Source organism: Artemia franciscana, chromosome 13, assembly GCF_032884065.1.
Source record: "Artemia franciscana chromosome 13, ASM3288406v1, whole genome shotgun sequence".
Classification (NCBI taxonomy): Eukaryota; Metazoa; Arthropoda; class Branchiopoda; order Anostraca; family Artemiidae; genus Artemia; species Artemia franciscana.
Window position 1 is genome coordinate 28,521,440 of NC_088875.1, and position 27,980 is coordinate 28,549,419.

Sequence of the window (27,980 nt, forward strand, 5' to 3'; positions counted from 1 at the left end):
TAAGATCTGAGCACCTGTTCGCAAGTATAAAATACCTCATTTCTTGAACTAACTGCCCCCCCACTCACCCTCAGATGGTTGAATCAGGGAAACGACTATTTTAACCTGATTTAGTCTGGTCCCTGATATGCCTGTCAAATTTCATCGTCCTAGATTATCTGGAAGTACCTAGACTGGCAAAACTGGGACAGACAGACAGCCAGACGGACAGACCGACAGAAATTGCGATCGCTATATGTCATTTAGTAAATATCAAATTGCCATAAAAACAGGTTTTTTTAACTGAAAATAAGGAGCAACATTAAAACTTATAAAGAAAAGAAATCATTCCGTATATGAAAGGGGCTGTATCCTCCTCAATGCCTCATTCTTTACACTAAAGTGTGACTCTGTCACAACTCAGCGCCTCCGAGCGAGGCGATGAGGAGGGGACAACCCCTTTCACATACGGAATAATTTCCGTTCGTTTTAAGTTTTAATGCCACTCCATACTTTCAGTTAGATAAACTATTTTTATTTAGTTTCTGAACGTTTTTCAACTAATGCAGGTTCGAATTTGGTGCACCGTAAATGAAAAATTCAAAAAACTTGCTTACTATTTTTGGGTGATTTATTCATTATATGAAGTGTTGCCCCTTCTCAGTACCTTGCTCATTACGCTAAAGCTATAAGCACTTTTAAAAAGGCTTCATATTCTAACGAAACGGACCCCGTGTTTCAGTAGACGCTCTTAAAAAATTAGGAGAAACAATTGTACTTTAGCGTAAAAAGCAAGGTATTGAGGACTGGATAACCTTCATATATCATGAAAAGAGAAATCACCAATGCTACAGCACAAACACAGAAGGAGACAGAAGGAGAAAAGGAAGACTGTTTTCCTAAATTAGTGATTAATATAGACCAGCACTTGAATGAGGCCTTAACCCTACTCATCCATACAATCACATAGGTCAAACAGCATAGCCACACACAATCAACCATAAAGAATAATCCATGGACAGGCAGTCATGTCGTCAATAAGTATAAGTCGTCATTTACCAAACAATAGAAAAAATAATATAGACAAATAATTCAGAGGCAACACCCAACATAAGGGCTCATTAGGAGAATACACTGGCCTATATAGGGTTTCGCCACTCTAAATTCTCGATACCCAGCACAGTGTTGTGGCTACCACAGAATATCCATGGCATCCCCGCGTCAGGTATCACCCCCAAAATACATGCCTATGAAAAAAAAAAAAAAACAGAAAATGTAAAACAACCAAGTAAAACCAAAACAAGCTTATCCTGTTAATATATCCCTCCCTTTAGCAACAATAGGTAAACTAAATATTATAAATTTTACCAAATCACAAATACTAACACATTGCAAAAAACCTGAATGAACTAAACAATTATATAATTCATCTTTACCATGTGGCTAATTTTTTAAAAATTCCGCTCAAATAGAAACACAATTCAAAATAAATGGCGCTGTGACAACATTTCTCGAACCTCCGAAATTAGTTAAAAATTTCTTTAAGTATTTCTAGATAATTCTTTTGATATTTATTTAAAAGTTCGTTATAATGAAAACTAAATTTTTTAAATTGCCAAGTTAATTTATTTGCAGAAAAACCTCTTGATATCAGTTTTTGGCTTAAGATTTTACATCTATTTTTAAAATCAATATAATTACTACAAATTATGAAATATAACCCTCCTTTCACGGAAAACTCCCCTGTGGAAATTTCATCCCACGTAAAGTTTACCCTTTCCCCTTGGAGTTCCCTCCAGATAAATCAATCCTCGCTGGACACCCCCTCCCCCCTTCCCTTTGAAATTGCTTGTGGAAGATTCGGCCAGAAAAATTCTCCTTATCATTCTTTCATTTGAAGAGGACTTTAATCTCTAATTGGTTTCTCGATTAATCCAGAAATACCCCCTTCCGGGGAAATTATTTCCCGAAAATCAAAACACGCGGGAAAAAAACCCTTGGATAATTACCCGGAACATCTCCGCACGAACAATTTGGCAAAGGTAATATAAGAGATGTAAAAAGGATTTTGTATAGCAATTCTGTAAAATCCTCCCAGTGAAACATTTCCCTTAGAATATTCATGGCCCCAGAAATTTCCTTCCCCAAGGAAGATCCTCCCTATAAAGCTCCACCCTAAGGACAAACACTCCCTCAAAGAAATGTATGTATACTTCCCAGTAACATATACTATATGTGAACAATGGGCGTTTCTGAACTTACAGGCCTCTCCCTTTCAGGCTTCCGAAACTTAAAGGGTCATTTTATACCTTTCATACATCTTTCAAGAATAATGAACAAAATTGCTATCTCAAAATTTTGATAAGACAATTCTAGGGAAAAATGGACGTGGAAGGGGAGACCAGTTGCCCTCCATTCTTTTTGGTCATTTAAAAAGAGTACTAGAGCTTTCAATATCCGTTCGAATGCACCCTCTCGTGATTTTCTAGGACCATTATTTTGATATAATCAAGTTGGATGAAAAAAGATTAAATAATAAAGACGCACCCGTGATCTGTCTTTTGGCAAAAATAGAAAATTCCACATTTTTACAGATAGGATCTTGAAACTTCAACAGTAGGGTTCTACGATACACAGAATGTGATGGTACGATTTTATTGAGATTTATTTAATTTAAGGGGTATTTCCTCCTATTTTATAAACGAGGGAAATTTTCTCAGGCTTGTAACTTCTGATGGGTAACACTAAGATTGATAAATCTTTTCTATTTGGAATCAAAATAATAAAATGATGCTCTTGATGTATCTATTGATATTAAAATTTAGTCTTAAGAGTTTCGGTTACTATTGAACCTTGTCACTAGTAGTACTGACCATTTGGATCCCGTAAGAACCCTATCCCGTGTACTATTGGAGTTGCTGTCCCCTTGTATCCACCTAAATTCCTGTGAGAGCCCTATCCCGTTATGATATTGGCGTTACTAGCCCCTTGTATCCACCTAAACTCCGATGATACATATATTCCGCCGTTCTGGCGAAAAACATAGCGTTAGGTCAGCTTTTGGTGACAAAACAATTCCTGGAACGCTTGCCAGGAGTAGTTTCTCCTACCATTCCAACTATAAAAATAACAGTATCTCAGCATCTGGTGATAAGAACATTCCTGGAAACATTGCTTGCCAAGTTTATTGTGTAACAATCTAATTGTTGTGAGTCAGCACTTCCATTGCATCTGATCTTTTAGATAAGAGCATTCCTGGAAACATACCAAGTTTGTTTTGTGGTTTAGGTTATTGATTATTGATTTTTTCTAAGAAAAGTAATGTTTATAGTTGACATTTTATATATTGACATTTTTTTAACTTAGAATTTTGGGACACAGAATTTTTTGGGGACTAGAATTTGTTTGGACTTAAAATTTTTTCTGGAACTTTGGATTCTTTGAACTTAGAGTTTTTTGGACTTTGAATTTTTTCCTGAACTTGAAAATTTTTTCGTTTTAGAATTTCTTCCTGCGTTAAAATGGCAGGTAATACTGGGTGGACATCATTTGTAGATTTTTCTTATGCGGCCACCCCTGTGGTACTCTCTGGCTGGTCATCGACATTAGTTGGTTTATTGTTTTTTGATACGTGATACTTTATTTATACTAATTGTGTGCAGGATAATCATTTGTATAATACTTAAAAAAGGAATATTAAATATTTCAAGAAAGTTTGTTCACATGATAAAGTTATTGCAGAGTTGAACACTGACAAAGACAAATATTTGAATTATGAAACATGTACTAGGGGTAACACTATTGGAAATGTATTCGTACTTTGTCATCACAGTAATAGATTAGATTTCTTTGGACTACACAAAAAATCGACATTACTGATCTCGGATATGCGATAAAACATTTCTAGAGACGTTAGGACGGGCAGAGAATGCAAACATAAAGCTAGTAGCTGATACCGAAGGCCAAATTCATACTAATAGTTCTGGTAACACATTACTCGTTGATAGATCCTATCGCCATCTTACTGGTATTAGCATTCAAATGAAAGCAAAGGGAAAACTTTGTTTTTCCACTGCTGCACCATTGTCATAATGCATATCTTATGTATGTGTCGAAACTGCAATCTATGTAAAAATAACGTGGTAATAGACAATCAAATCACAAGTAAAATAAAAAGGGCATTGGCAGACAATATAACAAAGGACTATAAAGATGTAGAAGAAAAAAACACCTTCAAACGTTACTAAATCGTCGATAGTTTATGAACAGATACTCAACAGAATAATACAAATGATGAAATTCGTAATGGGATTGTAACTGGAACGATGCTAAAACTCGTGTATAACCCCAAAATGAAAAAAATGGCATGTCAAGAGAAAACATGATGAATTATTTTTGGAATAGATCAAATGCATTCATCGTTCTTATGATATTCTAATTAACTTTATGTTAATAAAAATATTGCATTACATTAATTTTGTTATGTTTCCATTATTTTTAGAGTACACTAGCAAATCCAACGTTTAAAGTGTTTACTCAAAAGTTGAAGATGCAATGCAATGAATTTTAAGTGACATAACTACTACTAGCGGGCTCGTAAGGGTCTACTAGAGTCTGCGATAGGTTAACATGGTTTTTGTCAGAGCCTGAAAGAGATGAGGTATATTTTTTCCAAAATCTACAAACACTACACATGCACAGAGAGAGAGAGAAAGAGGTAGGAACACATAAAACCACACATAGACGGACAAATAGACGGCCATACACACAGGCACAGAGAGAGAGAGAGAGAGAGGAGAGTGAAAGACACAAAAAGAAGCACACAGAGACATGCAAACAGACTCTCAGACACACAGGCACAGAGGGAGAAAGGGAAACCCACAAACAGAGACAGACAAACAGAAAAGCAAACAGACGATCAGACACACGGCCACAGAGAGGGAGACAGAAACACACACACAAAACGCATAGAGACAGGCAAACAGACGGTTAGACATACAGGAACAGAGAGAGAAACAGAAACACACAAACAAGTACACAGAGACTGGTGCAGAGAAAGGCAAACTAATGGTCATACACACATGCACAGAGAGAGACAGAGAGACAGAAATATACACACAGAGACAAACACACAGTGACAGATACAGTGCCAGGCAAACAGGATGCCAGACGAAATGCACAGAGAGAGAGCGAATGAAAAACACACACAAATACGCCGAAACAGGCAAACAGACGGTCAAACACATGGACAAAGAGAGAGAAAGAAGGGAAAAGAACCAGAAACACACAAACAAACACATAAAGAAAGGTAAACAAAAGGTCAGACACACAGGTAGAAAGAAAGAGACAGAAATGCACACAGAGATAGGAAAACAGACGGTCAGACGCACAGACAGAGAGAGAGAGAGAGGGGGAGAGAGAGAAACACATACACAAACACACATACAGACACAGACACGAGCAAAAAGACGGTCAAACACCGAGGCACGGACAGAGTAGAGATAGAGAGACAGAAACACACACAAACACACAGAGACAGGCAAACAGACAGTCAGACACGCAGGCATAGTGAAAGAGAGCCAGAAACAAACACACTTAAACACATAGAGACAGAAACAGAGACAAGCAAACAGATGGTCAGACTCATAGCCACAGAGAGAGAGAGAGTGAGAGACCAAAGCAAACACAGATAAACATACAGAAACAGACACAAAGAGAAGAAAACATACGAACAAAGAGAGAGAGAGAGAGAGAGAGAGAGAGAGAGAGAGAGAGAGAGAGAGAGAGAGAGAGAGAGAGAGAGAGAGAGACAGACAGACACAAACACACAGAGACAGGAAAAAAACAGTCAGACAAGCAGGCACAGTAAAAGAGGACCAAAAAAACACACACACACAGACATAAAAACAGATACAGAGGCAGGGAAATAGATGGTCAGAAAAACAGGCACAGAGAGAGTGAGATAGAAGCACACACGCAAAACCACATAAAGACAGACGAAGAGACAATCAAAAACACGATCAGACACATAGGCAGTGAGAGACAGAGAGAAAAAAAAAACAAACACACAGAACCAGACACTCAAACACGCATAGACAGACACAGAGACAGGCAAACAGACGGTCAGACACACAGGCACAGAAAGATAGAGAGAGACAAAACACGCAGAGTCAGACACACAAGGACAGACACAGGGACGGACAAACAGATGATCGTAAAAACAGGCACAGAGAGAGAGGCGCCTTATTATCATCGTTTAATAATAATACCCTTAGTCAAACATCCCCACAGTTAAGAGCATTATCTTCTTTTTGTGATAGCAAAGGATGGAAGATACGTTCTGGTGGTTGCAGACGAAAATTAATATAGTTTTGATTATAGCTTATTGGTCCTATGTATCGTTCACAAATTTCATAGCCTTCAGTTAAAGCAGAAGGTTTCACCGGAATGTATCCTATGTCTAGAATGTTCCAAAGTGTCTCATATATTCATCTATGGGCTCATCCCCTTCTTCTCAGTTTCCAACCACACCTGCACAAAAGGCACGCTGAACTTGGTCACTGTGACAAACAAGACCAGGTTCAGTGTGCTTTTTGCGCAAGTGTGATACAAGAGAAAAAAAGTTCTCTTGTATCAATGAGATCCTTTGTTCACCTTCCATTAAAAGTCCTTAGTCTAACATCCTCTTGCTTAACATCACTAGGTTGTTCTTGTGACAGTAAAGGTTGGGAAATATATTTTGGTGGTTGTAGAAGAAAATTAATATAATTTTGGACTATAGCTTCTTGATCCCAAGTATCGCTCACAAATGTCATAGCCTCTAGTTAAAGCAGGAGGTTTCATTGGAATATTTCCCCAATCAACTCCAGGAACAATAGGACAAGATCCAAAGTGTCTTCTATCAAAGTGTTTTCAACCATACTGGCATATAAAGCACACTGAACCTGGTCACTGTGGCCAGCAAACACGAATCCAGCTTTTGCAAGTTCTTTGGTATCGACGAAATCCTTTGATCAACTTCCATTAAGCATCCTTAGTTCAACATTCTCTCCTTTAAGATCAGTACATTCTTCCTGAGACGGTAAAGGTCGGGAGGTATATCTTGGTGGTTGCAGACAAGGATTAATATGTTTTTGACTATAGCTTCTTGATCTCATGAATCGGTCACAAATGTCATAGCATCCAGTTAGAGCAGGAGGTTACAATGGAATGTTTCCCATGTCAACTGCTTGAACAAATGGACATGTTTCAATGATTCTTCTATGCTGATCTATTGGGTAATCGAAAAGATCTATTAAGACATGGGTTTGTCAGTAGCTTATCATGTGAATGGCAGCATAGGACAGGGAGATGTTAAATTGAGACAACATTGTGGACATAAATCAAGGATTCGTCACACTGCTGGGTTGTGCAGGTGAGGTCGGAAACTGAAAAGAGGGTTATGTGTCTATGTCACCTTCATTGCCAGTATACCATGTCCAAATCTAATATGAACTTGTTAATAACTCCTTCAAATCCGAAAATCAGGGAAGATTTCTTAGGGCATATTCCTCGATCCAAGCTTCTTTCTAACATGTAGCATTAAATATTTCCTTAAAAGAGGCCAATTTTACATATGTTTGTATGTATGTGTGGACATTGGAAAAAATCCTGCTCATCTCTCTCAGACTCTGGTAAAAATCCTGTTAACCTATCTCAGACTCAATTATAACCCCTATAAGCCCACTAGTAATACCTATATCTCTGAAAACTCCTTTTCTTGCATCTTTGACTTTTGAATGAACAATCTAAACGTTCAAGTTGCTAATGCACCCTTAAAAATAATAGAAACATAAAAAAGCAATGCAATGAAGTATTTCTATTGAAATAATGGCATTTAGAATATTTTAATAAAAAATGAACGCTTTGAATCGATTCCAAAAATAATTCATCGTATTTTCTCTTTTGTATGTCATTTATTTCATTTTGGGGTTCTGCAGGACTTTGAACATAGTTTCATGTACAATCTCATCACACATTTCATCTTTGGTATTATTCTTTTCAATAAAAGAATCTGTTGATAAACTTTCGATGATTCTAATAAAGTTCACGATGCTTTCCTTTTCATTGAATAGCCTTTAATTTCCTTGGTGATATTACCTGCCAATGCCCTTTTTATCTTGTCTGCGACTTCAATTTCTATTACATCATTATGTTGACACAGGTAACCAGTCTAGAACGTCGATAACATATGGTTTATGATAGTTGTAGAAATGTACGCTTTTCTTATTTTTGACCCCTGTTGAATGCTAATGCCCGAAGATGGCGATAGGTATGTCGGAAGCTTCATTTTTACCAGCAGCACTAGCAAGAAGTATCCCATTGTCATCAACTATTGGTTTTAGGCTTGCATTATCTTTGAGTGGTATCATCTCTGGATGTCTTACTCCCGCATATCTACCTCACCATGAGTGCTACTACTCTCGATGACCAGCCACAAAATACCATGGGGTGGCAGCATAAGAGTAACTTTAAGTTCAAAAAATCTAAATTCAAAATTAAAACAATTCCAAGTTCCATAAAAATTAAAAATTCCAAAAGATGCCCCCCTAAGAACTTCACCCCTCTCTTGGATAGGTAACAATTGCTAGAGACTAAGGCGTTTTATAATAAACATGTTTATTATTAATAGAAAAGACATATATTCATAAAACATTTGTTACTTATCATCATTTATTACCCACTTGGTGTGGTCCCAATTTATCTCGCGAGTTTCTTTCTTCTTCCTAGAATGTCATATATAAATATTTTGAGAACAATTGTGTTTTGGAATCCATGCACTAAAAAGTCGTATCTATTCCTCGGGATTATGTAACCTATGCAGATATTTGGGGTACACAAAATATTCCAAATTGAATAGGGGAATATTCGGCTTGCACTCTTAAATCGAACGTTTATCTGTATGCACATTTCCCCTAAAAAACCGCGCTTTAATTATCAAAAACTGCATATTTTATTTTACCTCATCTTGAATAGTATTTATTTCTTCCCCGCCTTCATAGAATGGAGGAATCACTCGATTGTAAATCCCTATGTGATTCAATCCTCTGAACGAGCTAGTCCATAAGTCTCTGTTGTAGACACGTATATAACATGGGAGTGATAGCATGACATTTCACTAAAGTCCATATTGAGCAACAAAACCACGCACTAAAAAATCACACCAAACGATGACTTCCTTAAGCAATATATTCATAATCGAAAACATAAACATCTCTGACACCTATTGAGATACTTTTTAATCAGGGACTTTTATAACACCATTATATATTTTTCAAAATCACGGTAAAAGTTCATTGATTTCAATAGCTACACAGCCGTGTCTTTCATATGGTAAGGGGTTGGAGTGGTAAAACCGTCTGAATTCAATGCGGAGAGGTGCCATAAAACTCGTAGAATTCATCATGGGGAAGAGTCATAAAACTCTCGGTATCTATTACATGCAAATGAAGCATAGAAGCTATTACATAACTTAACTATAACCCACACTCTAAGTTCATTGATCCTTAAAGGGCCTTAGAGCTATTTCAATGTGCAACTAACACTCAATGCAAGAGATATCAGTTGGGTAAGAGTTCATTAATCCTCAAGAGTATCTTAGGGAATGACCTTAACAATCGATGGGATACTTAATTCTTATGAAAAGGTGTAGAGACGACGTAAGCAAATCGAGACGTCCATATGTAAAAAAATGTAACTACAAACATACTTTTTTGAAGAAAGCTCCCGACTAACATACGTATCTCATTTTCATTTTGTATTTTCAAAACATTACTTGTGAATTTCATTTGTTATATATATATATATATATATGTAATATCATTTCGAGATATGAAAAAAAGTTGAATCAGTTAAATAATGATGGAATAATTTCTATGTAAAAACTAAGTAAAAGCTAAGTATAAAAATTAAGTAAAAAAATGCAACTGTAAACATTATTTTTCTAAAAGAAAAATACACGACTATCATGCGCATATCATTTTCGCTTCGTGTTTTAAAAATGTCACATGCGATTTTTTTTGTTATATGTTTATTACTTTATGACATAAAAAAAAGGTTAAAAATATCTATGTTCAAAAAAAAATGGTAGAATTTCTAAGTTCAAAAAAAATATCTCAAAATAAACATTATTTTTCTAAAAGAAAAAAAAATTTCGACTACGTATCTTATTTTCATTTCGTATTTTGAAAATATCACAAGTGAATTTCTTTTTGTCATGCATATATATAATATCCTTTTGAGACATGAAAAAGAAAAATATCTCAAAACAAACATTATTTTTCTAAAAGAAAAAAATTTCGACTACGTATCTTATTTTCATTTCGTATTTTGAAAATATCACAAGTGAATTTCTTTTTGTCATACATATATATAATATCCTTTTGAGACATGAAAAAGAAGTTGAAAAAAATTCTAAAAAAAATGTTCTGAATAAAAAATAATTAAGATTTTACTCAAGGGCTAAGCTTGCAAACCACCTGAAGATAGTTTCTATAAGATTTTTAGTTTTCAAATTGCTCTTTACCATTTCCTAAACGTCCAGGTTCAAAAATACTCCTTGGATTGAATTCAAAAGTTCAAGAATGGCTATTAGGGTGGGGTGTTTTTAAAACTAACGACTATATATGATATACAAACATATACAATTCAATGGCATAGCAAGTGCATGAAACCTATTGCTTAAAATGCATTTCTAAGAACATATTCACATGCTCGACTTGTTGGTTCAGCTGACTTACACATCGTTCTGTTACCGTAGGGAATCTCAGGTTTCACGTTCGATTCCTACGCCAGACAAATAATCCATAAATTTAAAGGAAATTGGTTAGAGGCTAAAAAATAGATTGATGATATGATTGGAAAGGAAAGCATGTCGCCATTTACACCAATTAGGAAAAAAAGAGTAGTGCTTATGGAAGTGGTTGGACGTATTAATGGGATAGTGTTCATTTCATTTAACTTTTAATTCATAAGGTGATATCTGAGGGTTTTTGTAAATGTATTTCTAAGAACAATCTATTAGCATCAACTTGTGTGTTTAGTTGACTAGCACGTCGTTCCTTCATTCTTAGGAGTCCACAGTTCAGCTCCTACACTAGTCAAATATTTCTGAATTCATTGCAAAATGCTCAACGATCATCATTGATCATTACACAATTTGTTTCATAATGTAGCAGAAAAGGTATAACCGCCTTGTCTAGGTTTGTTCAGAGTTATTTGTTCCTCAAGAGTGTCTTAGGAAATAGCTATTACCGGTTTTGTTTGGGTCTCATTGGTATTCCAGTACACCACTAGAATCAACTTGTCCAGGTTTGTTCAGAGTTTATTGCACGTGCAAGTACCTTGGACAATAGTCTTAAAGTAATTCAAGGCTAGATAAATCAATTGCGTAAATGAACATGGTAAGCAAAAAACCACATCCAATCGAAAGCATTAACAGTTGAGCAACCAGTTAGTCAACATAAAGCTGTTGAGAAATCGATTGTGCAAGAGTTCATTGATCCTCAAGAGTGCCTTTGGGGATGACCTTGACAAGAGAGAGGCTTCTTACTTTCTATTAAAGGGGTATAGATCCAACCAAAGTATAAGTCAACATACTACTGATATATACTGTGGAGGATGTATTTAGAAGGACTATAAAATTTAGGATTGTGAATTTCAAAAAATGCCAAAGTGTCCATATATCCCGCAATGAAACATAAGAAATTTTAAAAAGATAAAAAATAAGGAATAAAAACTAAACATAAAATATTAAAAAGTTACAATTACAAAATATATTAGGAACAGCTTAATTCAAAGAAAAACTGATAGGACTCCCGTCTTAAAAGCCTTCTGAAATGGAGTGAGAGAAAGACCCCGCCCTAAGAAAATGCGAAATAGCCCTTTGGGGAAGGATCTCGCAGGACTAGAAAATCGACGATTACGACTTTCAAAATGTCAAAGTGTCCGTATATACTAAGATGAAATATAAAAGTCTTTAAAAGGATAAGAAATTACCAAGATGAAGGTTGATCTAAAAAATTAATTCAAAAGAAAATAAAATGTAATAGCAAAAAAAATCCAATATAGAATTGTAATTAAATATAGAACTTTTGTCAGAAAATTACGAGAAAAGTGTTACTTACGTTTGCAACATGTTGCGTCTTAGAAAACAATCTTTTGAGAAACGGTATAAGGACGCCAAATAGAAGGCTTTGCAGCTGCTGGCTATCGATTTCTGTAACAAAATTACCAACCAAAAAGAGATTGGAGGTGCTGAATAGCGAAATGGAGTGTGAACTATTGTGCCTATTTCTACTCTCCAGTATGATTCTATTTTCGAAAAAGGTAGAAAATGCGATCCCTACCTTTTAGTGAAAAAGCTCGGCGGTGAGAAGGGAAATAGATTTTAAGAGAGCAATGTTACCATTTTGTGCCTTCAATTGCACAAATTGAGGAAATTTTGACAGAGGGGAAACCAAAATGAATCCTTGGCTTCAAAACTACTCGATCTGAAAGCTAATAAGAAAATAGATTATCAGGATTTTTTCGACAATCTCCTTAGTTGTAAATTTAATGACAATAACGCTACAAGTTTAATGGCTTACCTATGCCTTCTTAAGCAGCATATTTGTACAACTGTCAAGCAAATGGCCTGCTGTGGATTCGGAACTCCAGCGATTGGAGCTTGAAAAGTGTTGCATTGTCGTCCTTCACTGCCCCAGTTAACACCGTGATTGCAACACCGATTGAAAGTAGGTTCGAGATCACCTAAATAAAAAATAATAATACTCACAGTTTTCACTCTTAATTTTTTGATAGTTTCCGAAAAAAGCTGTTTGTCTTACAACAAAAGGAACCTGTTGATACCATTTTTGCCAGTGAAAAGCGTGATAAAAATAATTGTTCCTTATGTTTGATTAATTTAAAATTCTGCTTGTTAAAATAGTATAGTGCATCCGGGATGTCAAAAAAGCTTATTTGCAATATTTCGTGGATAGCTAAGGATCCAAAAGGGCACTCCTGAGCGTATCTGTATTGATCTCAGGAATGGCCATGGTGATTCATGTGCATCTCCCTCAATGTCATTATTGTAAACGTAGCGGCAACCTAGTAAAGAACGAACCACGCCCCATTTTAGCCGAAATATAAAAACGCGTAAAGAGAGCCGTCTAGTGAGAAAAATTTATCTTTTAAAGGTGGTTCAGAAATGGTAGCTATTATTTCGATTAGTCATAACAATAAAATGTCATTTTGAAAAGAAAATTATGGGAACTTGGAAAAAAGATGGAAGTCTTATGGACTTCTTTTCATTCCTCGATGCATCTTTGTTGAATTTTGTGACTATTTTGAACAAAATGATTGTCTCCAAATTTTGATTGGATGTCTTTTGAGGTCACTAGGGGGTAGAAAAAGAAAGCAAGTGACAGGCGATACTTGCTTTTGAATCATTTTTACTCTTAAAAATGACGCTAGAACTCTCAATATCCGTCAAACAAGCTCCCTCCAAAGTTTCTACGACCAATGTTCCTGTGTAAAACGACCTGGGAAAAGAGGCAAACAAAAACAGCATTGGAGGTTCTTTAATCTTTGCTATAAGCAACGCAAGAGCGTTGGCTCTTATGCATTACAGTAGACTTTTTTTATTTAAGGAACATATATTAATCAAGTAATTGATCCGTTATTCTTTTTTGGCTTTGTTTCTTTGGTATCTATGACGTCATGCAAAATCATACAAGATGACAAACGGATCCGAATTGCTAAAGCAAAAGGAATGGAAAAAATGTCTAAGGTAATTATGAACAAAAATGAAAAAAATAAGAATCAAATTGAATTGTAAATGAAAATGTTACATCACAAATCCTGTAGATAGAAGACAAATCGAAATTATAAGGAAATAAAGGAGCATGTTATATCTCCATTTGTGAAGCGTCTGTGAAGGATAAACAGGAAGGAGGAATTAAATTCACACCAGAATCTCCTAATTCGATTGACATTGTTGACACTAAAGAGTAACACAACAATTATGATAATGCGTTGTTTAGATATTTCAAATCTTTCAATGGGTATTTGCAACGGAATATGCCTGGTTATTACTGAATTATATAACAACGTTATTAAAGCAAAAACGTAATACTAAAACGAATAAGAAGCTTTTAGGTATCTATGATATCATATGAAATTATACAATGTGTATAAACCCAATCAGCCGAAACGAAAGAATTTGAAAAATATTTGAGGCAATGATGAACAAAAATGAAGCATAGTGAGATCGGCGGTAAGGAGAAATACGATAACAAGCATCACAACAAGTCACGAATGAAAATAATAGACAACAAATATGAGATTAGAAAACAAGTGAAAGCGAGGATCACATAGAATCGTAAGTGTAATCGGCGTTAGAAGAGAAGCAAAAGCGATAATCCGAATGAATCTCAGGAGAATACAAATCCTATGGAACGCATGATTCTGTGGAGGATAAACAGATATCTACATAATAAAACAAGGTATTGATTAATATAAACTCAACACTTTGCAAATAAACCTTTTGCCGTATAAACTGAAGATGAAATACATAAAAAAAAACGTCTGTTTTGCTGTGGTTGGTTATTGCGAGGGTAACTTGTTATCTAACGCCAATATTTAAATATATCAGTTAGCTTGTCATCATCTTGAATGAAGCTCGTTTACAATCGGTTTTTAACAGAGAGAACATAAACTGAATAAGTCAATTCAAAATTATGTTGTCCTGTGCTGGATTAAAAGACAGTTTTTTTCACATTTGGGTGTTTTTTTTTAGGATTCTATCGTACCCTTAAAACGCCAAATAAAATTGGAATAAAAATGTAGCCTGTTCACCTAATTCCCTAGCTGAAAGGTAAGCTTACTATTACATTCAAGGAGGCAAACGTGGTCCATGCGTCTAATTTGCGTAACTTCCCAGTTTTTCGATTTTTTAAAAGCACGCTTGCACACTGCGAATGATATAGAAAGTCTACCAAACGTCCCAAAATTTTAACCAACGTTCCCATGCAATTATAATTATTTTTTTGGTAAATAATAAAAAAAATTCTTACAAAAATCTTCAAGCTTTAAATGTATCAACGAGATAGCCATTCTTGAGTTAGTCAGATTGAAACCATGGCCTTTTACAGATATGCTAGTTTTGACTGGAAGGGGAGCAACCGACAGTACAAATTGACAAGTCTATGAAAATTCATGCTTTTATTCTAGCTGAAACGTGAACAGCTACTGAAAATTATTCAGAATTGAGGAAAAGAGTAGGAAAAAGTTTTCATTTACCTTGTATGTAAATATACTTATTTGTTCTTGATTTTTCGTAAAAAGGAAATGGCTAAACTTTTAGTCAAAATTTGTGTATCTATGAAAAGCTAAGCTTTCATCCTGGCTAAAACTTGGTACCTCGTTGAAAACTATAAAGAAAATTGAAGAGAAAAGTAAGAACAAGTATGTTTGTTCACCTTATAATTACATATGGCTGTTTACCCAAAGCTTAATAATAGACAAATAGCTAAACGTATAGTCAAAACTAGCATATGTATGAAAAGATATACTTTCACTCGACCTTAAATAATGATATTAATTATACTATTAACTATGAAGTAATTGAAGAGAAAGGTAAGAAAAGGAATGTTTATTTATCTTACAGGTAAATACATTTTTTAATAAACTTATAGTCGAAATTAGTATATTTACGAAAAGCCAACCTTGTCATTCTACCTACAACCTGACAGCTAGCTGAAAAATGTGAAGAACTTGAAGAAAAATGAAGGAAAAGTTTTCTTATTAATAAAAAAATCAGAAGTCCATGGGACCGTTGGTTCAGACTGAATGACTGGACATATTCCTAGGCTCTACAAAATGATATGCTGTTTTTCTTATCAATTTTTTCTTTTCCTTTTTATTGGAACTATGAACAAACTGTTCACGAGAAAGAATTACAAAATTAAGATAAATCACCAAAAAAAGATGACTTTGTATACAGCCTAGGGAGAGACATCAGGCGGTAGGTCAAGGATGCTGGGATCCAATTGTGACGGTTTGGATTATTATATTTTGAAAAAGTGTTGAATAGGAAACAAGGGGATGTTTATCCTTTAGATAGCGAGTTAATTGATCATTCCATAAATTTATTAACTTAAGTTTCGTCTGTTGGAGCCACGTTACTCTGGTAAAATCTGTTTAAAAGCACCGAAATCATTAACAAAGCTAAAAGCATTTTGATGTGAGAGGATCTTACCTGAAACGACAGCAAATATTCCACCAAGCATCCAAAATATCCTCAGTAAGATTCTCGACATGGTGGTATCACTCATTTATCCTTATTTTGTTTCACATTTGAGCACAAGCGATTACCGACTGCTTCTTATCTGATTTATGAATGTTGGTCACCGTAGACCTGAGTAAACAAACAAAACAAAAAAATTAGCCTAATTAATGCCTATAATGTGTGCGGAAAAGATAAGAGTGAACATTTTAATTAATTTCGAAATTTTACTAGTTAGTTCTTTTTTCTTTTATTAGAGACATTAATCCTTCGTTATTTATCTATATCTCTTTGGCTTGAATGGAATTCTGCCTTCAATGTTAATTAAATCAATATTAATCAATATTAGTAAATTATATTTAATTTACTACTACTGCTACCACTACTACTAAATCATCGCAGCACTAAGCCACCTGAGACCAACATAACTACGTACGCTCCTCCATCAATCCAGTATATTCAAAGCTTCGTCATTTCTAACTCTCATTAAGTTCCGACTATCTTTACATCGTTTCTTCTGACCACTTCTAATTCCATTCAAGGACGACCTGCTTTTTCGGTCGTCAGCACCGGACCAGCTACAGCCTTTTAATCTCAGCCTATTCTTGTGATGGAAATTGCTAGGTTAATTTACACTGTAGTTAATTAGCTTATTGGAAACACTTAAATGAGAAATGAAATCAAAGTAAAATAACAGAACTAAATTACAGAACAAATGGATCTTGAAGGCAAACTCTGTTCAAGACAGAAGTAAGACATTGGGCTGGGTTAAATTACTCTCTCTCTCTCTCTCTCTCTCTCTCTCTCTCTCTCTCTCTCTCTCTCTCTCTCTCTCTCTCTCTCCCTCTCATTCTCTCTTTTTTTGTCTTGAATGGAATTTTTTCTTTCAAGAATTTTTTTAATTTTCTTACAGTTCAATTGATTAAAATTTAAGGACTGGACAGATAAGAAAAAGGAGTAAATTCTGTTACATCTCGGAAAAATATAGAAATATGGGCAAAAAAAAATACATCCTAAGCCTTGGAAACAAATTACAAGTTTGTCGTGTCTCCCCAAAAAATTGGTGTGGTTGAACCTGTTTTGGAAAATATTAAATAGTTCTTGTGAAAAACTGAAAAAGAGTCGGATTGAAGTAAAAAAAAGCTGCAGTCTGAAATGTGTTTTTGATCTGATTCTGCGATATTTATATTTTAAGTCTGCTATATTTTGCTTTTCCTCGTTGATATATTTAATAAGGAATAATAATTTTATCTTCAAAGAACTATGAAAACGCAACATTAAAGCCTGCTTCATAGGCATTTATAAATACTTTTATCCCTCTGTAACATAAAATGATTCTTGACATTTATTAAGTGAATAGAATTGGAACAAAGCTCTAAATGTTACTCACATTCAAGATGCTCTTGTGTCACCAAAAGGTCAATTCTCACTGGGAAAAAGATCAACCATCTCATGGATACAAGAGCAACTATTATGAAAATTTCCAAGATGAACGCAATTTAGAGTATCGCAGATGACCATTAATTTATAAATGGTACAATCTTGAAACTAATTAAAAATATCAAAAGTGGAAATTTAAGTGCTCAATATTTGCGAAGACCTCAAAAATTTTTTTTTCAAGATTTATAAATTCTCCGATCTCTCAAGTCTATCTACATGGATTGACCAAAACGGGACGGCAAAAAAGGCAGAAATAAAAGGAAGTGTTAATTAAAAACAATTAAGGCTTGTTATTTTTTTTTAGAAGGCCAAAGCAACAAGACCTGATAATCCCAAATTATGCATGGATAAAACACTATTTTAGCTAACCCTTTAGTAAAAAAAAATCCTTTGGTTTTTAATTTGGTACGTTTTACTTATCAGATCAAGGTAGTAAGGAAAGTAGAACGCTTAAATATTGACCTAAATCCAATTTTTTATGATTCAGATTTATTTTTAAAATTTGCCAAAAAAAACTTTCCAAAGAAAAATAAAGAGCGACACTGAAGCCTGAAAGAACAGAAAGTCAATTGAACACGTAGGTCAAACTCAAAAATCGGATACTATAGTAAATCATGAACGCTGCCAGAAATGTATCCAAGTGGAAGGGGAAAAAATTACAAGTAGTACTAAACTCACTGGTCATGACAGAGCCAATATTCACCGTTTTATAAAGGGACTAATCCTTATATTTAGTTTCACATATTCTTTTCACTATTTAGCTTTCTGTTCCTTCATAGGCTTCTTCCTCCGTCCTTATTCTCCGTAAGGGATTCCTGCTTGCGTGGCCTCATACTGGCATCTTGATAAGCTTTTCACGAGTTTGTCTATCCAGAACCTTGACTGCAAGCAGCACCGCAGGGTAACCTTGAGGAGTGGCATCCCTCGAGGAAACTGGGACCTACTAAACGACACAGTATTTGTGGTGGATTGTGACTAATGAATTAATAATTATTTCAGGCGCTGTTTGTTTTGATTTTGAAGATTATGTAAATGACTTTGAAAAAGGGGAGATATCGAGAGATTTTAGGAAAACTTCAATCCGACCTCTCTATAAGAAAGGTGATAAGAGTGAGTGTGATCATTATTGAGGCATTAGTCTGGTTTCTGTAGGTAGCAAATTAGTTTTTATAATGATACGTTTTAGACTCACAGGTTTTGTAGATAAACTGTTGAAGGACAGCGTGACTTTAGGAAGGGTAGAAGATAGGGCAACCAAATTTTCATTCTTAGATTCAAAATTTGGAAGCGCCTAAGTCATCAAACTCTTTAGGCCTCAGTTTTATATATTATGAACAAGTCTTCGATTGAGCCAATCGAGAATAACATTACTGCGCCTAAGATAGGAAATGGCGTTAGTAGCTGTAAAAAAAATTAAAAGTAAATATGACGGCAATAGACCCTTAGGGTCCATTTTGAAGTTGACTCATTGGAGGACTCGAAATCGGTCCATGTTAATACCCAAAACTAATAGAAATTAAATGGCACTTGCATGATAAACCCCATACTGCTCAAGTTGTTCATTCATTGATGCATTGCAGAGCCGATTTTTCGTTAGTTTCTTTTAGCTTGGCGTGAGACAAGATAAAGAAAAGTGACAGAACAGATGTAAAACATATATATTTGCACATTAGGAGGGGGGTTAAGTATAGGACAGTGTGAAGCTAGAAAACTATTCTTGCTACATAATATGTAGAATAATTGTACCTAATACATTAGGTATGCACACCCACTTTTTTTAACCCCCCCACCCCCTCATCAATTTGCAAATATATAGCCCACATTTCCTATTAAATCATTATATTTTTATCCCACTTCGGTATATTTCTTTAGTATTGAGCGTCAGAAAAACATATTAGTAGACTGTTAGGTAGGGGATATATCATCCAAGTATCAATTAAATGAACAATTGTCACAAATAAAGATATAACAGGTACCATAAAAATGTTTAAATAACTCTTAAAACGAGTAAAACATAAATTAAATATGCAAATCAAGATAAAAACGAAAAAATCCCTGCAAAAAAGGGTTTGGCTATTGTCCCCTTCCCTAACTGCGCCAATAATTGACCAAAATGAGAAATTTATTTTAGAAAAATAGTGAAAACAGAAAAAAACAAAGAATAAGGGCACTGGAAAAATCTTGGAGGGGGGCAGGGTCCCTCCACTCCCTGGACCCATCCCTTCGCCCCGTAACTTGCAGAGTAAATCAGTAAATTCAAGATTCAAAGTAAAAAGAAAATCAATTGCATAACTCACAGCTCTTTCCCTGAAGAATAGAGGGGGGGGGGCTAAACTCTGTAAGCATAGTTATTTGGCCTTTGGACTATTTTGTATCAAATATTTACCTCAAAATTTTGACCGGATACCTTTGGGAAAAATGGGAAGGGCTAGTTGCTCTTTGATCACTTTTGACTCTTAAAAAAAGACCTAGAAGTTTCAATTTCCAACCGAATGAGCCCCTCCAACTTAATAATGAGCCCCTTCCACTAAAACCTTATCTTTTAATAATGAGCAACAATGGGCACCCTTAAAGTGCGGAGGAGGTGGTAAAAGGATAAAAGTTTATTGTACAATAACACATATAAATAACAAATAGAATTTTATGAAACACATAAAAAAATAACACATAGAAAAATATGTCTCCTATGGGGTGATTGGGGTCGTAGATTAAAGAATTTGATGTAAAAATGGTCGATCACCAGTGATAAGCGGGATGTTTTTTTCAAAACTTACTCTTTAGTATTTGAAGTTTGGGGTTATCTCCAAAAAACATTTACATATTTTAGCGAGTAAGGTGTCCTTTCTAGGTTTTTTGACATCATAGATAACAAAAACGGAAAGAAGGGACTTGTAACCTATTAAAACTGACACCTAAGCTATTGACTGGCAAAAAAAAAAAAAAATAAAACTGTAATGAACAAAAAAAAATTCTTTTCTCTGAATACTGGGATTGGTAACAGGCTACAGATTTTGTTTCTATACTCCTCAATTCTACCCTAAAAGTGCGATATGCGAGGGTGAAAAAAATATAAATCCTGAGAATTAGCTGGAAGAAATGTATTTTATGGAGCTACCAGCGCCGCAAAAAAAAAAAATGGAAATGGAACATGAAAATACTCTCGAATAAATTAGACATGTGTCACCAGCTTCTTGTTCTATCATTATCAATTGAACTCAATAATTAATCGTTAACCTTTCCAATACACCAGCCAATACTGCAGATTTCCATTTACTGGCCTCCTGAATAATTCCGTACAATGGCATCTAAAAGAGAGGCATTATAATTTTGTTAATCAAACTTTGGCCGAAACCTTCAATGTTCTTGATTTTAAGCTAAGATCAAGGCACTAACTTGTGTTATGCGTACAAATACTTAGCTCTATTTTCTTGATTCTATTGAAAAAATGATGCACGTCCTAGAGAAAAAGTGGGTCTATTTTGGTACTACTTCTCCATACCTTTTTGGTGTTAAGCACAGTCTAGTTTCCAAAAAAAAGGATCTAGCTCAAGCTCATGCTTTAAAAGAGTCGCTTGCTTTGCCAGTGAAATTCATGAGCGTATCCTAGTTTTTCCACCAAAATCCGTTTTAGCAAAAAAAAAAGTTTGTGCGTGTTTTTCGAGACTTTTAAGCATGATTGAATAACGGTTATTAGTTTTTCTTTTTAATCATTACGTTTTTCCTTCAACTTCTATTTAAAGATCTTCTACCATATTACTATTTAAAGCTACGTTTTATTTTCATTTTTCTCTATTGTTTTCCTTATGACGATAGGTTATTTGCACGATGATTCCTTGGTCATCTTTCTTTTTATTTGTCTTAGGTCATGGTAGAACAGCTGAATATTTTCTAGCTGGACAAGTTAACCTTTCCTCAAACTAATTTGTGTTCTTTATTTGTTTTTATCACTATTCCCAACAAAAGATGAGATTCTTTGCCGATAACAAGATTATTTCTATCTCTGAAGTTGACTTATTTTTTTTTTAGATAGAATTTGCTGTCTATCCAAAATGCTTTAAAAGCGTAGATAGCACTGGTGCAATAAGTGCCATCGGCGAGAAAGGGATTTTGAATACAAGTGCAGCCACTCGGGATCAAGAAAAGAATCTTGAAAGTACTGTAGGAATTATGCTACACATCGATTGGCACAGATCTTACACAAGCAAGGAAGACTTAGAAAAATTACGGAAACACAAAACATGGTAAATGCTAGTGAAAATCATTGAAGTAAGATATCTTCTGAAATCCGTTTGAGAGAATTTGATTTTGAAAACTGTTGTTCATTTTGCGGTATAACAGTTACCCCTAAAACAATTTTTTTTGAAACATAAACGAAGACTAGGGAAATATCGTCCATTTATGTAGGGATATAGTGGCATACGTCCACATCCCTAACGCTCCATATCACGTGTCGTGCTCCGCTGCTTTTCAAACGCATCGTAACGTACCCTTGAAGTTTGCCAGTGACGTAAATGTTGCGGTAATGTAGAAAAGCATGAGACATTTTTAAAGGTGTTGGAACACTTCCAGGAAAATGACAAAGAACAGCTAGCTATCAGCGATCCATATGCAAAAATGAAAAATTTTTTGCCATAAGATTGGCTTGAGCCATATAGCTCAAGGCATGTGAAAAAAGCTGCAAGAAAACTTGAGAGATGGGCTTGTTATTGCCAATATTGACGGAGAATCCCATGTAGTTACTTCTAGTAAGATGATTTCTCGCATCCTTCATGAATGCTTCAACACTGAGTAGAAAGGAACCGACGATGAAGAAAACTGAGAATACTACTAGTATTGCATGTTTAAAGTCAAAACGATCAAAAAGAGTATGAGTACCACTTAGATGTTAACGTAAAATTTCTAAATTGTGAGGAAAATATTCATATATTCCTTGAAATCACTTTATCCTACTTTCAGTAGACATTTAGTATAGCGTGATGATCAAAAGATAAATGTCCCACAAGCTATGCTTGTATTACGTGAAATGCAGCTAATAGCAGCAATAATCTTCGGTACATTTATGTCAGTTCGTTTTTAGAGGTGGTCGAAAGAAATACTTAGAAAAGCGAAAACAGCAAGTATTCAACATGCTATTATAAATAGAGGCAGTCCTACATTTGTGGGTTAGTATAAGAATCCAAAACGTAGAGAATATGACTACATAAGCGCTTATTAGGCGTTTCAAATATAAATAGGGATTTAGAATTATATAAGAGTTGCGATAAGATATTGGAAGTAGAAATTTAAACTATTAAATACCTAACTACAGTGCAAATATTATAAAAAGCACTGAGTCTTATTTTCTTTTTCTATGATTTCTTTTTCATTCAGGAAAATATATTTACTATGTCATTTTTATTATATCTTCTTATTTTTCAATGACTCTATTTCTGTCCTATTCGCTAATGAAGGGGGTATATTCATAGCCACTTTTGAAAGTAGTAAAACAAGAAAATATGAGCTGAACTAAAAGACTTTGTGAATTAAAAGAACCTTAAATATCAGGGAAATAAAGCTGACCTCAGGAAACGTGGCAAAACCGGAAGTATAGTAAATTTTCGTAATATTGCCGTTAAATAGACTCACCTTTTTACTTGATGATAACGTTTCAAAGACGGAATATTCGCATAAATATTACGGTGAAACCTGTTAGGAAGTGTAATGGACCCTTGGTTTTGGTCTTTTATTTATATTAAAAACAAGTATGGGTTAATTAAAAAGAAATATATCTGTTCGAAGTAGAGAGTGAATTTGAAATTAATGATAAGGTTTCAAAGACGGAATATTTTCATAGATGTTAGTGTGAAACCTATTAGGAAGTGTAATGAACCCCTGTTTTTGGCCTTTTGTTTATATTAAAAACAAGCATGGATTAATTAAAAAGAAATATATCTGCTCGAAGTAGAGAGCGAATTTGAACAAGCAGCAGTTTTAATGTCATTTAATAAATCATAGTTTTTTCCAAATTATTTTGGGGGGGGGGCAACTCCCCTCGCCCTTGTTCCTTCCGATCAATGCCACCAATTGCGTCTGTATTCAGGCTTTCGAAAGGAGGTATCAGCAAAATCTTACGAACAGTTTCGTGCGTGAAGTTGAAACTTACAGGGCTTGGTGCGGGGTATGTTGAAGTAGCCAAAAGGTAGTATTTGTATCCTTTTGCTATTGCTTCAATTTATACTACTGCTAATGCGATTACTGCTGCTACTATTAATACTGCTGTTAGTATTGATACTGCCACTAAATCTAAGGCTACTAATAATAATTTTAATCCAAATACTGCTACTGCTACTGCTATTACTGCTGCCACTACCACTACTGACACTAAAGCTAAGGGTATTAAAATGAAAAATTCAGGCATATTGAAACTTTTTGAACTAAATCGGAACACACTGTGCCGACGAAGGTTGTCAAGAGGACGTATCAGCAATACTTCAGGAACGGTTGATGGTATTAAATTACAACTTTCAGTTTGTGTTGAAAGGGATTTTAAAGAGAAGGTTCCATGCACATACTACTGCTGCTACTATAACTGTTGCTACTACAATTGTTGCTACTACGCAAGCTAAGGGTATTAAGGTGAAGCTTTGCTGGAATATTTAGGCGGATTTTGAATTAATCAAAACAAACCATGAGTATGTAGATTTTCAAAAAGGTGACAAAGAAATATCTCAAGAAAAGCTTATAGCAAGCTAGATCTTTTAGGGTAAATTGTGGTGAATTTTGAACAACCAAAAAAGCCCTACGTATATACAATTAATACTACCGTTACAATTACTGACGCTAAGACACTAATTACGCTAAGGGTACTAAGGTGAAGATTTTTAGCAATGTTTAGCAGGAATTTCAATTAGACGAAAAACTTTTTATATATGCAGGTATTCAAAAAGGCATATAAGCTATGTACGATCTAGCGCTGCTCTATAATAGCTAGCAATGTCGTTGAAACTTTTAAAGGAGCAAATTCGACTGTTAATTGAAAACTCTAGCTCCCTTTTCAAGAGTCAAACATGTTTTGAGGGCAAGAAACCAAACTCGTTGATGTCCCAAATGCATAAAATCAAAATTTTGAGACATCCATGCTTTAAAACTAAACCTGGCTTTAAAGATAAATCAAAAGGCACTGTGTGGATAGTTGCTAATAATCTACCTAAGCAATATTTTGAGAACAGCTGGTGGTATTAAGTCAAAACCTTTAGTTTTGATGGAATTTCGGTTTAATAGAGATCTTTACTTTTCTTTGGTGAACTTGTTTTGTGGAAAAAGTTTTCTAAAGTAATCAAACAGTTCGTGGCAACGAACTGTGGTAAGGAGCAACCCGGCTCTATAGTAACCGAAACTCTACAAAACGAAATTTTGATACCAATAGTTACATCAAAAGAATCACATTGTAAAGCTACTTTTAAATATATGTGTTTCATCAACTTTAGTCTTACCCATCAAAAGCTAAGAGCCTGAGAAAATTTGCTTTACTTTAGAAATGGTTCATGGCTGTATATTTGGCTTTAAAATACACTTATCTATCTATCTATCTGTAGTCCAAGAAAGCAGGATTGAATGACACTTTTTGTATAACCTACTTTTTGAATAGGATAAGTCAGCCGGGTACCCGAAACAATACGTAGGCAATTTCTCTGGTGGACGTTTAGAAAATCTTAACCAGTTTTTTTGGAGCGCCTTTGCTTCAAAACCATATTTGACCATAGTCATTATTGTAGCTTCCAATATTCTATTCTTGGTTCACAGACTTTTCTTTTCGTTATTCTGAACTTTTTTCAATTGTAAAAAAAAACGCAAAGCAATATTTATTGCACACAAGTGCTAAACAAATTTGCCTCTTTCTTAGATTAAATAAATAAACAAGATTTTTTAGCTAGCGCTTCCAGTGGATAGTTTTTCTGGAGCAGAAGTCAAAGAGGTGAAAGGACTTGTTGTTAGTCCATATACCTCCCTACAATTTTTGGAGCTGGAACTGGGGTGGGGAGGTCGTTCATTCCACGCATTTTTACTAGAAGAATGTAGCTTTCGGCGCATTTTTCCTTTTATTGTGTCGCAATTTCATGCCAAATATTCGGCAACATTGAACAGAAATATTTCTTTTTGCCTAAAGAAGAAACAATTTCACCGCCCAAATAATAATTGGATTAGTACATGATTTGATGACGACTGCTTTTTCAATGTAGGTTGATTTCTTCCTCGTATTAAGACCACTCTTTTGCATTTGGCTATGAAAAATTTGAGATTTGTAATTGATAGCTAAAAAATGAACCTAACATTAGATGGGACTTTCAAAAAATCATTGGCTGGCTATCTACCTTGTTCAATTTTAGAGCAAAAGTAATGGTAAATGTTTAGTTTTGTCACAAGCTGTCTAAACTGGAAACTATGCTGATTTGCAGCATAGTTTCCATACCATAACACTTAGAAATGCTAATTCTAGGAGCAGATCCATTTCTGATTGACCCTCCTCTTCCATGTGGCAAACTAAGGTAAAATTCTAGTTGATTGACTTTTCGCTATCTTGGAAAGGAGCTAGGTTAGAAAATGAAACTTTCAGGGAAGAGTGTAAAGGCTAAAGTATGTCCTGGAAAGGTATTTTGAAGTATCCACTCCTTCTCCCTCTAGAAGACCCTGACCTTTGATGACCTTTAAAATTATGTGTGTTATAAAAGTGAAACCTTGCAAAATAGATTTTCTGCTTGAATGAAGTACAACAACATTGTTTTCAGCTTCATAACTTTGCTCAATTTCACTTTATAAGGTTTTATGGTAAAATTCTAGTTAATTGACTTCTTGCTATCTCAGAAAGGGTTTAGGTTAGGAAAATGAAACTTTCAGGGATGAATCTACAGACTAAAGTATGTCCTGGGAAGGTATTTTGAAGCAACTACCTCCACTCCTTCCCCCTCTAGAGGGCCCTGACCTTTGATGATCTTTAAAAATATGTGTGTTATAAAAGTGAAACCTTGCAAAATAAATCTTCTGCTTAATTGAAGTACAACAAAATTGTTTTCAGCTTCATAACTTTGCTCAATCCCATTTTATTAGGTTTTAAAGATATGCAAATACATTTCCTAAATTTGAAAAAAAAAACATTGATATGGTTCAAAATTCTACTCAAATAACAGGAATTACATTTTCAGAACTAAAGGTCAAAATTCAAATAGGTATAGGCCTGTTATGTTGGCAAATTTCAGGGCCTTCTAGAGGGAGAAGGAGTGGAGTTGGGTACTTTAAAACACCTTCCTGGGACATACTTTAGCCTGTAGACCCATCCCTGAAAGTTTCATTTTCCTAACCTAAACCCTTTGCAAGATAGCAAGAAGTCAATTAACTAGAATTTTACTGGTTTTAAAGATTGGCTATGCAAATACATTTCCTAAATTTTGAGGAAAAACATTAATACAGCTCAGAATTCTACTCAAATAACATGAATTGCATTTTCAGAACTAAAGGCAGAGAAAAGGCCACTGGTAACTAAGAATTAGGGTAAAATGTTGTTTTGTCAAAATTTCAATAGATCATGTAGACAAATTTCAGGTCCCTCTAGAGAGAGAAGGAATAGAGGTGGGTAGGCTACTTCAAAATACCTTCCCTGGACATACTTTAGCCTTTAGACTCATCCCTGAAAGTTTCATTTTCCTAACATAACCCCTTTCCAAGATAGCCAAAAGTCAATCAACTAGAATTTTACCCAAACTAAAAATGTCCATGTCCTCCATAGGGCATGGTCTAATATGCTTTGCTCTATAGGTAATATTACCTATAAGCAAGCCCACTTTATGCATTTTTAATCTTGTTGGAGAGGGATTTTAGAAAGCTGAAATATGCTTCTCTAATAATGACAAAGAAACAACATGTGATGATCAGAATCTTGCTATATACAGTAATGCATACTTTAGACAGCTTATGACAGAAGTAAACATTTACCAAAAGTAATAAATAAAGTCATAATAATGACTTTGTACCTCATTCTCATAAGGAGAGTATGTAAAAAGTCATACAGATGACTTCTTGGGTTTTCCAAATATATTATAAAATTAATTGTAGAGATAGGCCTAAACAAAATACATTTTAGACAAAAGTAGGTCTATATTTTTTGGTTTTATCTCATTATTATATTATTTTGTCATAATTAAAATATCTTAATTATATATTATAGATGATGTACCAAAATGTCATACAAAAGACATTACACTGCTACAGCTCTAGGCTGTGT

The 27,980-nt window shown here is 34.7% G+C and overlaps 2 protein-coding genes and 1 long non-coding RNA gene across 3 annotated transcripts in view; 2 read left to right on the plus strand and 1 right to left on the minus strand.

Moving 5' to 3' along the window:
- LOC136034288 (dynein heavy chain, cytoplasmic-like) overlaps window positions 1-11,372 on the plus strand; it is an 83,118-nt gene extending 71,746 nt beyond the window's left edge. The window contains exon 15 of the mRNA XM_065715427.1: window positions 11,303-11,372. Coding sequence (XP_065571499.1) covers window positions 11,303-11,372 — 70 coding nt within the window. The remainder of the gene's footprint in view (window positions 1-11,302) is intronic.
- A 1,232-nt stretch (window positions 11,373-12,604) lies between these two features.
- LOC136035099 (uncharacterized) lies at window positions 12,605-17,748 on the minus strand. Its single transcript, XR_010619332.1, has 3 exons — window positions 17,676-17,748; window positions 16,259-16,417; window positions 12,605-12,768 (listed from the first exon to the last, which is right to left on the minus strand). It is a non-coding gene; the product is annotated as an uncharacterized LOC136035099 (long non-coding RNA).
- An 8,104-nt stretch (window positions 17,749-25,852) lies between these two features.
- Window positions 25,853-27,980, plus strand: part of LOC136034766 (dynein heavy chain, cytoplasmic-like) — a gene marked incomplete in the record, with an annotated part of 269,617 nt that continues 267,489 nt past the window's right edge. The window contains 1 exon segment of the mRNA XM_065716167.1: window positions 25,853-25,940.